We start from the raw sequence: 12,884 nt of genomic DNA, 5'->3' as shown, positions 1-12,884 counted from the left end.
CTGCTCGCACACACTGGCTGTCAGGACACATGGTGGAGCCCGCCAATCACCAGAGAGCAGTGGTAAGTGAGCGGGTTCGACTTCAGTGTGTACCAGGAAAAGCACTTTAACAGCCTCAGGTGGCTCTCGCAGGGTCTAACCCACCCCCACCCCGCTCTGCTGTCCTTTACACATCTGCAAACCTTCTTCACACTTGTTCTATTCTTGGACTGGGAGCTTTTCTCTCTGTCCTTTACGTCATTTGAGGGGTTTCTCCCTCTCTAGGGGTGGCCTGAGGTCTCTCTCTCGGCTGCTATCACATTCTCTTGGTCATTTATTTCCCTCCATTTTCTCTCAAGTGCACTCCTCTTGGGAGTGTTCATTCACGGAATGGCAGTTTCTGTGTGTTGGGCCATGCAGCAGTGTCCCAGCGACTGTCTGTAGCTTGTTGTAATGATCCTAAAGGGTACATCTACATCACTGATGTTGCTACCAACCCCTGTATGTGAAATATATTACAATTTATTTAATATTATGATGATATAATAAATAAAAAATATCCTGTTTTGAAATTTCATTTGTTCTTCACATCTAGCCCTTGCAAAGCAGAATTAGTGTTCATTTGGTGTATCGCAGTTTTCACACATGAACTTATTTAACAGCAATAAAAGAGTATTTTGGTATGAAACACACACACAGGCCAAGACGAGATGCAGCACTACTGACAAACTGTTACCTATGAGGGAGTTGAGTGAAGAATACGAGGACACCCGTCGCATTTTGTCGATGGTCTCGAAGGACAGGATGTACTCGTCATTGTCAGGGCTCCCCAGGGTGCTGCTGGCGCTGCTGCTGGTGCTCAGGTTACCAGGGGAGAAGGCTGCTGGTCCACCTGAATGAAAGAAAACACACATTCATACAAAAGCCTTAGATCCAATCAGCAAAAAAAAAGATGAGTGCTATAAATGTAATATCAGTTGAAGCAGAAGAGGAGGTTCTTATTTTGTTTAGAAAGCACTTTAGATGCTGTTAAAGGGCTTTATAAATAAACTTTATTATAGTTATTATTGTTGTAAAAAGACAACAGCAAAGGGAATAGCCAAATCATAAACAAATAAAATGTGAGATGTGAAAACAGTCCTTATACTTAGAGGCAACATTCCAACACACAAACTTGCTCATAACTTCATTTTAGCTGTCAGGCTCAGTCATCTCCTGCTGTAACTCTCCTTATCACCAAACATTACTCGGACTCATACAAACCCAAACGCCATGCATCCCCTAAACAGACTGCAGGCTGAAATGTGGAAATGGAGATTGGTAGAGAATGGAAATACACTCTGCTCTGTGCTTATTGATGATAAACACCATTGCATATTGGAATAAACACTGAGAATGTGAATTAGAAATGGTGTCAGCAGTAGGTTATGCACTTTACCAAGTGCCAATGATTTAGCTCCACTCAGGGCTTATGCATTACTCAGTCTGGCAGCGGTGGACAGAGGGCGGGCAGTTAGCTTTAGCTGTCTGAATCACTGAGAAGTGACACAAACAGGAGGTTAAGGGCTTAATTTGGACAGCAGGTCATGTGATCCAAAAACTGTGAACATAGATGTTTGGGTGCATGATCATGGCCTCACTAATCAAGATTATTTTGCTAAATATTAAGCTTCTGGTTATTTGTTATGATTCATTTTAGGAACAAATAGTTTTGTTTGTTGAACATTACAGTTTGGTAGTTCTCTTTCACATTTTACCAAATAAACAAATACATAAATATTTGTGAAAGACTTTACTGTGACAAAAAAGACCTTTCCTATGTCTTCCCCTGAAGCTAAAGCTAGCCATGCCAACACAAGATGTGGTAAAATTAAATGGGTTCATATGTTCAAAGAGAATGCCAATACAGGTGAAGGTTTTCTAGAGTGACAGCGGTCTTCCTTGCAGCTGCAACTATGTTTGGGAAGCAGAGATAATTGTTGTGCACTGGTAAACAAATGTTTGTGATGTGTGTGTAAGACATTACACACCAGCTCTAAAAAGTCTGCCTGTGTTGCCATATTAAAGACTGTCCCAAAGCAGCACTGAGGAACTGCAAGAGGACAATAAAACCCTCTGAGAGTGAGTCTATTCACACTCATTATCTAACAATTTTTGAATTGAATAGTCATTGATTTTAGACCTGTTATACATCCACAGGGAAACAACATAATATACTTCATCAGCTCTGTGAGTTAGGCATCTATTAGTATCAAAGGTAATGGATATTTTCTGCTCATGGTAGAGACTAGCAAGTGTGTCCCAAAGTGTAAACCCTCCAACTTTTTGAACATGTCATAACAGGCCTGTAGTTCAGCACCATGGACAGCTCCCAGTTCCCACTAGTGACCAGGCAGACAAAGAACAAGAACAAGACTAAGTATGGGAAACATAGAGTATATACACACAGTGAAGAAGACAAGTACCACATTTACTTTACTACAGTCGGCTTGCTTGTAGTGCAGAGAGTCTGTCAGATTTTGGGCTGCATACCAACTTTGGCACAAGGGACTGTGCTGACCCTCATGAACTTGGGCATGGATCCATGAGAAGCCCAAACCATGAACTACGCTTTAGACTGAGCAACAAGCCAGTATGAAGAAGATTAGAGGCACAGTTTGTGCAGCATCTACCAAACCTGTGTGTTTCTTCATAGGAAATTACACTCAAGTACTATGATAAAGAAACTGAGGAAAAAACTGGGATTCAGCCAGGCTCAAATCAAAGCCAGGACAATTTGAACCCTATGATGAAACCACCGCAATTAGTCACTGAAAAATTCTCAGGAGACATTAGCCACTTAAAAAGGTTCTGAGACGGCAGTTGGCAAAAACCTTAATTTAGGTAAAGTTACACTACTCAAAATCGCTTTCGATGCAAATTACTGCTTCAACCCCTGATGTGAAGTGCCTTCCACAGCTGTGAGTGTGATTTCATGTGGAGTGATACAACATACTGAAGTGATAGTGGATTTGGATTGGTTTGGGAAAGGGCCAAACTACGCCAGTTGTAATAAATGGTCTATGTGTGTTCTGGCATATTTCCACAACACACATTTGGAGCAGCGGCACAGTGGTTCAGTGGTTAGCACTGTTACCTTACAGCAAGAAGGTTCCGGGTTTGAAGCCTAGTTGAGCTGGGGTTTTTTCTGTGTGGATAAGCAGCACAGATAATGGATGGATGGGTGGACATTTATAAGACACAGTCACAGAAACAAGTGGATGATAATTTTCTGTTCACTTGTGCAGGTGAGAGCTGGAATGGAATTAATATCAACACATAACAAACTGAAATACTATCTCTGCTTGACAAACTGGTCACAACCTCTCCACTGTGGTCTTATTAATGTTTGCAGAGTTGCTCTGAGGATTTGCAATGATAGAATGAAGAAGTTAGCTGTTACATCCACAGGCCACAGCTGATGCTGTGGAGGAAAACCAGCTGAATTGCTTTGACTAAGATGACCAAATCCCTTTCTTGGTCTTTATTCGTTCCTACTATAGTGCACTCTCTCCTACCCTCTTCGTTGAGGTTGAGGTTCTGCAGGCTCTTGTTCAGGTTGCGGGCAGTGGTAGCAGCTCGGATGTTGGTGTAAGAGTTGACCGATCGCAGGCGTGGGATGGCTGGGCTGTCCCTCACTGGAGTCAGGTTACCAGGCTCTGGTCACAAAAACACATCAGATCAGAACCTTGATAATCCCAAACCAGAATGAGTGACACTCAGAGAGGATTTGCTAAAGGGAGGCAACAACTATTCACATAAGAGTTTGTCAGTGAACTAAATACCCAGTCTATAGATATATTAAAAGCACAGCGAGACCAAGACCTGGACACTTCATTTTTGATGAGACTTGAACCGGAACAAGACTGTACTGGATGGGCTCATGCAATTTAAGATTGTTGATCATGTCCATTTGCCACCTTATTCAAAATATATAAAAATGTAGATCTTACATGTGACAGATGTCAATCACAGATCATCTCATTCACATGCTTTGGTGATGCTATGGATCTGCTTTACAACAGATTAAACCAAAGCCTTTAACAGGTGCTTTCAGTATAAAACGCTACTGGAATGGAGTTTTCCTGATTTTTAGTCCATTGTCTTATCCTGTTTCACCAGACTGATGTCATGATTTATAAAAAACTACAGGAAAAGTAAATTACCATAAGTGAAAAATCTGATAATTTCAGGTAAACATGGACACCTTTCTATGGTCAGTGGGATGGAAAACTGGTGGCTAATAATGCCCGGCACGTGATCTGTGGTCACAGGAACTCTGTGAAGACACCTCCAAGATTTACACTATGTACTACTAGCAGGTCATTTAGTAATTGATATTAATCTACTTCCCTAGGATACCTTAATTTGCATTCATGTTCTAAAATCCAGTCAGTTTGTAAATACAACTGTGTGTGTGCCTACAATACCTGCAGTGTTGGCTGGTGACGGCACAGTGTAGTTCTTCTCCTCTTCTATAAACTGAAGGGCAACTGTGCAGAAGTTACTTTCATATTGGACCACCAGGTGACTCAGTGCTACTACCAGCTCCTGTCAAACACACATGTAGAGAATTTTAAAACATTGTCATTCAGTTCCTGTGTGTGCTTTTCAAGACAGCTGGGATTTTCCCAGGTATAAAGTGACAAAGGAACAATAAACTTCTAATCCATATATTTTTAGTCTGTCTCTGGTGTTCTTGCTTTTACCAGTATGACGAAATTTAAGGACAAAGCCAAACAATATGAAAATAAATAGCCTTTTAACTACTTTGCCTCCAGCATTATTTTGTCCCAAAGAAGCCAAGGGTTAAATGAGGAGATTGGTGTCACTCTCATGTCTGTACTTTGAGTATAGAGCTGGAAAACAGGGGGTGATTAGTTCTGCAGTATAGTAGTCCTCAATTGACAGCAAGTAAAGGCCATGCCTTTCCACTGTTGTCATATATTCTGTAACCATAGTTTCTATTTGCCTATGGCATTTTATTTGTTTGTCTAACAATCACATGCAACAAATATTATAATCAAATATAAATGTTTTGTGTGTGTTGGTGTTGCAGTGACCTTGCGGACCACAGGGCTGCCATCATTGATGAGCTGGGCCAGCATCATGGCCACGTTGTGATCAATGGTGGTTGAGTGGTCTGTCCTCTCAGCAGAGTTCCCCACAAAAGTCCCTAGAGCAAAGACAGCCGCACACCTCACCTGCAACAACACAGACAGAAACCCTTTCAACTCACTCTCCTCTTGGTATGAAAATAATGTCCAAATAAATAAATAAATAAAGTTTAAGACTTTCTGATACAGCTGGATATTTTTTCAGTCTGATCAATGCATCTTTTTCAGCTGTCAGAAGCCAGTCTTTGGCCCTGTGCCTTAAAACCCAAACATTTGCTTGCCAAACTTTAATTCAAAATTGTTGTGAGACCAGTGGATGAAAGTTTCAGAGATAATTATGATTCAGTTTCCTCTCAGTGTATCACTATAAAATGCCCAGGAGATTATCAGCGCCGTGTGCCCCGAGCTGAGCTGCTTTTTGTCACTATAACTCATTACTTTCTCAGCCTGCTTCATTGGATGTTTAATCCACGCTTGCCACTGTGCAGAAGGAGTTTTCCGTGAGGGACTGAATTCACAAACCGAACCAAATTACAGCACAAGAATGAATATTTGGTGGTATTGTTTGTTGAGGGAACAGAGAACATTTTTTGCAGGCATCAGGATGCATCATCACCGCTACTTACTGTTGTGTTGCAGCTTTAATGACGCTTCAGCACACAGCTGCTTTCATATAGTTTGTTTTGCTCTAATTAAAAGGATAAGCTGCGACATTTCAGATGAACATATTGTTTTTCTTTCTAAAACCCAGAATAAAAGAAAGGACTGTGACTTGAAGGCTAATTAGAATGTAAAACTGGAAAACATCTTCATCTGCATTCGTCACTCAGGCATTTTTACGTCTTTATATCAGAGCCAGAATTCCATAAACACCTGTACAGTCCAATAAAACAGTCACTCATGCACACCCACTACAGCACTGTGCCCAACACAAGGACCCGAATACTTGTCTAAAGAAATGGTACAAGAAAGTACTGCTTTTTCTGCACCATTTCACTGTTATAGTTTTTTCCCCACATATGCAAATAGAATGTGTGCATGAAAACGTGGATGGAAATGTGTCCACAGTACCAACAAAATCTGAACATAACTGAACATTTACTGTAAGAATACTCAAGTATATTTTGTGAGGGCCATTTTATGAGCTCTGAATACTATAAAGTTCAACGTTTTGTCACTACTGACCTAGCCAACGTCAATATTTACAGAAAAATCTATTTTGTTACATTGTTAAACTAGTCAGAGTAGGCAGAAAATAAAAACTATCATTTAGATTAAAATCACATTTTAAAACCCCTGGCAAAGAGGGCAGCATCAACACTGTTACAACAATAAATACATTACAGACAGAATAAACAGGAAAACTGTCACACTTTGCACAAAGGAGCATTAGCAATATACAGATGCATATCCCGGTTTTCACCCACAGAATGTTAACAAAATCATTCAGTGTGTGTGTGTGTGTGTGTGTGTGTGTATGCTATAGTGAGTTACAAGCTGTGGCTAAATGACAGTGTCATCCTGGTTCAGTCCCCTCAGACTTCTGCTTAAACTTAATTAAACTCTCTGCTTAGTCGCTGATCTCTGCTACTCTTTCACATTCTGTCCCCTGAACTACTCATCACTTTCCTCACTCATCTCCAAAAGGCTCATGAGGAGAACGCACGCACACGCGCGCACCACACACGCACACACACACACACACACACACACACACACACACACACACACACACAGATACTACATTATCTCAATCTAACACTCGAGGACAACTTTAAATTGCAGTCATTTATCTGTAAATGTGCTGTTATGATCAGTCAGTCTGAGTCTCCTGTAACCTTAACCACCTGGAAATGCAGCTGAAGATACAAGTGTGTGTGTGTGTGTGTGTGGGCTCAGACAGATGTGTCTACAGACCTCAGTTCTAACCCTAAGGCCAAAGCATCTGTCCGTCCGAGGGAAGGATGAAGTTTCTGATAGAGACAGATGTTCCTTGTGTGTGCATGTGTGTGTGAATGAATGCAAATGTGTGTGGTGAGTATGAGCAGGGGCACCAAGCGCCTGGGTGAACTTCAGGGCACACTCTGTCTCGCTGTCCCTCTGCTCCGCACACGACCCAGTCAGATGTTGACCATCATGCTTTAACACAGCTAGCCCAGGCTGTTTGGGTCTGCTCTGTGTGTGTGGATGTGTGTGTATTTTCTCTCCCACAAAAATGGCTGTAGTTAGTCTGTGTGTATACCAGAGGAGTTCTACATATTATGTCAGTGATTTTAGTGTATTTTTGGTCTGTGTTGTGTTGTTCAGTGAGAGGTGTGTGTATTGGTTAAGACCTACAGCTCTCAATTTAGACTTATCACTCTACATCTTATAACTGTTAATGACAAATATAAAAACTGCAGCTTTATAAAATATGCATCTTGACTGAACAGAAATCTAATCTGATAATGGCAGTTAACAGAGACTACTATGAAGACTATGAAACAAGAAAACTGCCAATAAAATAAAACAAAAAAATGAAAGGATGAGGTGGAAGCTCACTGAGGACATTGAGGAGCATGCAGGAGTTATGCTTTTGTACTTTCTTTCAGAATTGTTTTCTTTTTTCTTTTCATCTTATTCTAAGAAAACTTGTCTTGTTTCTGTTTTTAGCTTGGATGAGAGTGGGACACTTGTGGTCACACATGTTCTGTAAAAACAGAGCTGATATTATCTTTCATAGAAAAATAATCAAAACATTTTTAATATCTCAAAAACTGATATCAGGCTTTAAGACACTTTATGCAGTTGCACTCACGTCCTTAGTTTTGGTGCAGATGTCATTTTCTTTTGAAAATGTTTGGTTACAAATAAGCAAAATATTGTATAATCAAGGCAAAATTTTGTATCATAAAAAAACAAAAAACAATTGCCAATGGGCCGAGCTACAATGTTCTGGTAACATTTCTTGAAAGTATCATAAAAATCCTACTGGTTAAAAACTAATGAAGGTTAATACAAGTGAAGTGTAGTGAAGTCTTGAACCAATTAAAGAAAATAAAAAAATATGCTTTGTCTGAAAGCAATCTACTTTTCTCCTAACAGATGTTTGTGATAGTGTGACAACCATGCAATCTTCTTTTCATTTGTGAGCTTTTGTAAAACAAGATATTATGGTTTCTTAATTTGCACTTTGGCAGAACTTGACTGAAACATCCTGCTTACTTGTCTATGTATCAGATATTGATATTAACCCCTCACCTCAGGGATGGGATCTGACAACAGGGTGTAGAGCTTCTCGTGGGCGCTGTCTCGGACTCCGCACCAGCGCGCTGGGTCGAAGTTCTGCCAGATTCGGCCCAGGCAAATGGCCACCCACTGGCGGAGCAAGGGGTGGGGGTCTGACAGCTGCTCCAAGCAGTTGGCTATTAGGTTGCCCTGCAGACACGCCTCCTGGTTGGCGCAGAAGAGAGTGAGAGAAGGAGAAATGAGGAGGAGTAAAGCAGAGATGTTCAGTTGTTCAGATCTACCCTTTGTACCTTAAGCTTTTAAAAAGGAGGGATACCTGTGGAAACCATTCAGGAAATGTAAGTTAAGGACTGTAAGTTATGAAGTAATAACAGTGAAAAGGTCATTTGTGTTACATAATTTCCCTTGAGTCACTAACTTTTACAACTACTGACAGACTTTATTCTATTGTCTATGTAGAGTAGACACTAGACTCAGACAGTAGACCTGGACAAATTATAGTCAGCAGTGACCTGCCGGTGTTCAGTATTTAATAAAAGGACAATATCTGCATCATATATCAGTCTAACCCTCCGGAGCAGCACAGAGGCTTCAGACTGGAAGCAGACTTGTAACTCATTAGCCGGTTAATCACCACTAACCTGTAACCTCACACTGTGTGAAGTACAAAAAGATTATGAGGCTCTTCAGCAGTATGACTTATTCTTTTGAACCCCTTCAGCCTCCTTCAAACAGTTTTTGTGAACAAAAGGTAATTGGTCCATCAAGGTTTGAGTCAGTCTAAAGTACAAAAAAAGCTGGTATGCTGTATTCAAAATCCTTTAAAAACTTTCCTTTTTATTGATTTGTTTTGTGCAGAGCATTAACAAGTACTCTCCTCTCTTGTTTTCAGTTGCCTTTGTGTTTATTCATATCATGAAGTGACACAAATATGGTGCGTCACTTGGACGTAATGGATAAACGTACTTTGTGTGAGCAAGGAAATGTGTTTGTCCGGCATCACAAAAATTAAGTGATGCAACTGGGGTGGAAAAAATAACAGAACCTTACCATAATGCAGTCCAGAACAACACCACTGCAGCCTCAATAATGAACATACAGTTAAATTAAAACCCCTTCAAAAGGCAGAATTTAGGGCTTAACTATTGTATCAGACTGCATTCAATTTTACAAGTGCACTGAATAAAGTGGCCATTGAATGTATATTTCAACAGCACAATTACCATCAGCACAACAGTCATGTCGAAGTCACCACCAAAAATTGAACACCTCCTACATATGTTTCACATTAAAAGACAACTAGATAAAACTGAAACTTAAAAAGCATAGCAGGAAAGAGAGGCATACAGTTAAGTTATAGTTGATGCTTCTTGCATAGATGTTTCTTAGAAAATACCTCTAACAGCTTGTGGGGAATTCACATTATTGAAAATGTTAACAAATGTGTCATTCCTGTGTGACACTGACACAATGGTTATGTGCATCAGTGCTCAGTACTCTGATGATCTTCAGAAGTTCCTTGTGAACATAAAAAGCCTTTAAAGCAACACCTAGTAACCACAAAACATGGACACTGTTAGTGTGTTTTGTCTCTTGCAGACTGAGATGCCCTGACAACAAATCTTTTATCAGTAGCGACACATGTGCTGTCTCTGGGCTTTAGATCGCTCTTGCGTCGTTCCCTCGGCTCTGATCGCAGCTCCCAGCTGAACCCTGAGAGCCGGGATATTAAAACGGCAGTGTACGGTGACATGTTTGCAACAGCGATACCGCAGTAATGAGCACTGTTGTTGAAAGTAAGAGGGATAAATAATGGAGATGTGGAGCAGGCAGAGCCTCTCTCTGTAATGTTGGCTATCATCTATTATTCACAGGCCTGTGAGAGAGGTAGAAGCATTAAGTACACAGTGGTATGGAAGAAGAATGGGTGTTTCTGAGCTTGAGAGCACATATAGCTTTTCTGATTTGTTAAATTTATATAATGTCAAGAGAGAGAAGTACCGTAAGGTAGTGAAGAAAGAAATGAATGAGTCAAATAACATTCACAACAAGATGGAAAAATAACTGCAGAGAGCAGGAGACTAGAAGCGAAAGGGAGTGATGAGGAATATTTCTCTGTGGAATAGTGTGTCAAGAGGTAGGTAGGTGTGTGTGTGTGTGTGTGTGTGTGTATGTGTGTGTCATCCCAACATCGCACCCTTGGACGTTTGATCAGCGTCAGACACAAAAGGCTTCTGGGATTGAACACCGGAGGCCAGGAGCAGACCGAAGTGACACTTGTGGTGATAAAGTGTCACCATGGAGGTGGCTGGGACGAAGACGGAGATTATACAGGGGACTGTTGGTGACAAAAATGTCACATAACCAATATCTCCCAGAAATACACAATAGGCGATAGAGTCATCTCTCAAAGTGACGGCTGGCCCCGAAAGAACCCACTGTGGTTCTGGTGAGGGAAGTAAATGAATAATTTTTTACGTTCTCCCTTTGGGCTTCTGGCAAGCAAACAGACAGCAATGTGGAGATACACACACACCCAAAATGTCCATACACACACTCGTACCTGTCCTGTGTTGTAGCTATTGACGATAACGGCCAATATGAAGACAGCCATCGTTCGATGCTCAGCCTGAAACAGAGGAAGGAACTCTGAGATCTTATTTTATGTCATGTTTTCATACTTCTTTCTGAAATGTTTCAAGTGATGAGTTAGGAATCAAAATCAAGAGAAAAATAATAATTTACAGAAAGTCCTATGCAGGTCACTTTCTTCACAAACATGTTGACATGATTGGTCAATACTCACTGGCATGTAATTGTCGGCCAAAACTGACAGGAAGTACTTGTGTCCATTGTCTTTCACCAGGTCAGCTTGACATGACTGCAGAGGGGTGGGGTGGGGTGGGGTGGGGGGGGGTTCAGGAGAGGGAGAGAGAGAGAAAATGAGGATGATGGTTTATGTCCCTGCAGATGCTGCTTTAAGTTCACTTTCCATTCAGACAGATTCACAGCAGTTCCGTCATAAAGAGCCCCTCCAAACTATTGACTGTTTTTATGTAGGTGTGAAAATAAAAATGAAGCTTGTGAGAATCAACATCTGTACTGTGTCTCTGATTCAGAATAATTTCACTTATTCTAAAAGATGACACAACTTTATATGACTCACAAGCTCTTAGAGAGGTTACTTTGAGGCTCATACTGCATTGTGTTTTAGGATTTATTCAGATTTTAGTTATATGAAACTTAAATGGCAGCTATGCTAACTGCTCTAGATCAAAGTCACTGTCTGACTGAAACATTTACAAAAGAGTGCGTGGGAGTATCTATTTTTCTTTTTTCATTTCATTTGAAATGTATAACTGAAAGTCTCTCTCAAAAATGAACCAATATTACATCATACCAAAATAAAAACATTTGCACAGATAAAACTAAAGCTATTTTACCAATGTCAGATTAGATTTTTTAATCAAACCAATCTCAAGAGTCAAAATAGAACTGTAAATTTATGTAAAACGTTTCTGACCAAAACTGCTTTAGTGAAAACATCCAAAAACAAATATATACTGTACTGTATGTTTGACCTGATCTGCTCTTTTTGTCACTGAAAATCATCTGCGGAAAAAAGGTTCCTGACATAAATGTGAATACATTCACAACAAATACAGCTGACTTTCAAACATCTTTCTTTTAAATTTCAAGCCACTCAACAGACACTTCCTTTATTCATCCTAAGTTACATTAAACCTGTGATGTGAAAATGCTGATAACATTTCAAGACAATAAGGTTTTAAACGAGATGAGGCAGAAAGATTTTAATGTGTGAGTGTTTTATCTAACTTACACTGTCCACAGCCAGGATTTTAGCCCAGATGAAAACCAGCAGTGGCCGCAGCTCTCTGGCTGAACTCTGAAGCAGCTTTAACACGTAGGGGAAGATCCCTACAGACAGGGCCTGCAAACACACACAACACTGGTGTTTACAAAGCTGTATTGATATTGCAGTTATGTGCCAAGCCCTGCTGCTGAGTGTGATTGTACAAGTTTGACCACCGAGACACACCTGTGGTCTAAAATGTAAACATGTAAACAAAAATTGAATTGAACTGAGCATGAGCTGAGATAGTTAATGGCAATCATGACAATACAGTCTGACTTCTGCTCTCAGGTCAAATGTCTGTGCTCAGTTTAAGCTTTGCCAGTAAGAGCGGTTTAGCTTTTGGAGCATACAGTACTATATGCTGCTAGCTTGGACTATGAGTCACAGTCACATCAAATAAACTATAAACTTATTACTGTATATCTTTCAAGTAATAAAAAGAAATGAACATTAGTGGTATTGTTATGTTAATACAAAGCAATTTATTTGTATTTGTTTTCTTAGCAGGTGAGCTGGGTCTGGCAGGCAGCAACCAAAATATACAGCATTCTTCCTAAGCCTTAAAAAAAAAGTTCAACGTTATAAGAATCACTCAGTTTCAAGCTCTCTCTTACATTTAAACAATAAAATTGATGCCACACTCT

At 40.3% G+C, this 12,884-nt stretch overlaps 1 protein-coding gene across 5 annotated transcripts in view; it reads right to left on the bottom strand.

Annotated features, from left to right (window-relative positions):
* Positions 1-12,884, bottom strand: part of rptor (regulatory associated protein of MTOR, complex 1) — a 162,063-nt gene that overhangs the window by 40,047 nt on the left and 109,132 nt on the right. For all 5 annotated transcript variants that reach the window (XM_018678495.2, XM_018678493.2, XM_018678497.2 and 2 more), the window contains exons 14-21: positions 12,205-12,315; positions 11,170-11,244; positions 10,927-10,992; positions 8,376-8,567; positions 5,082-5,222; positions 4,449-4,569; positions 3,537-3,677; positions 716-871 (exon numbers count right to left, since the gene is read on the bottom strand). In XM_018678495.2, the coding sequence (XP_018534011.1) occupies positions 716-871; positions 3,537-3,677; positions 4,449-4,569; positions 5,082-5,222; positions 8,376-8,567; positions 10,927-10,992; positions 11,170-11,244; positions 12,205-12,315 (1,003 nt within the window). The remainder of the gene's footprint in view (positions 1-715; positions 872-3,536; positions 3,678-4,448; positions 4,570-5,081; positions 5,223-8,375; positions 8,568-10,926; positions 10,993-11,169; positions 11,245-12,204; positions 12,316-12,884) is intronic.

The sequence above is a fragment of the Lates calcarifer genome, linkage group LG5 (genome assembly GCF_001640805.2).
Source record: "Lates calcarifer isolate ASB-BC8 linkage group LG5, TLL_Latcal_v3, whole genome shotgun sequence".
NCBI lineage: Eukaryota > Metazoa > Chordata > Actinopteri > Centropomidae > Lates > Lates calcarifer.
Note: the sequence above shows the minus strand (reverse complement) of the source record. Positions and strands in the feature narration are given on the sequence as shown.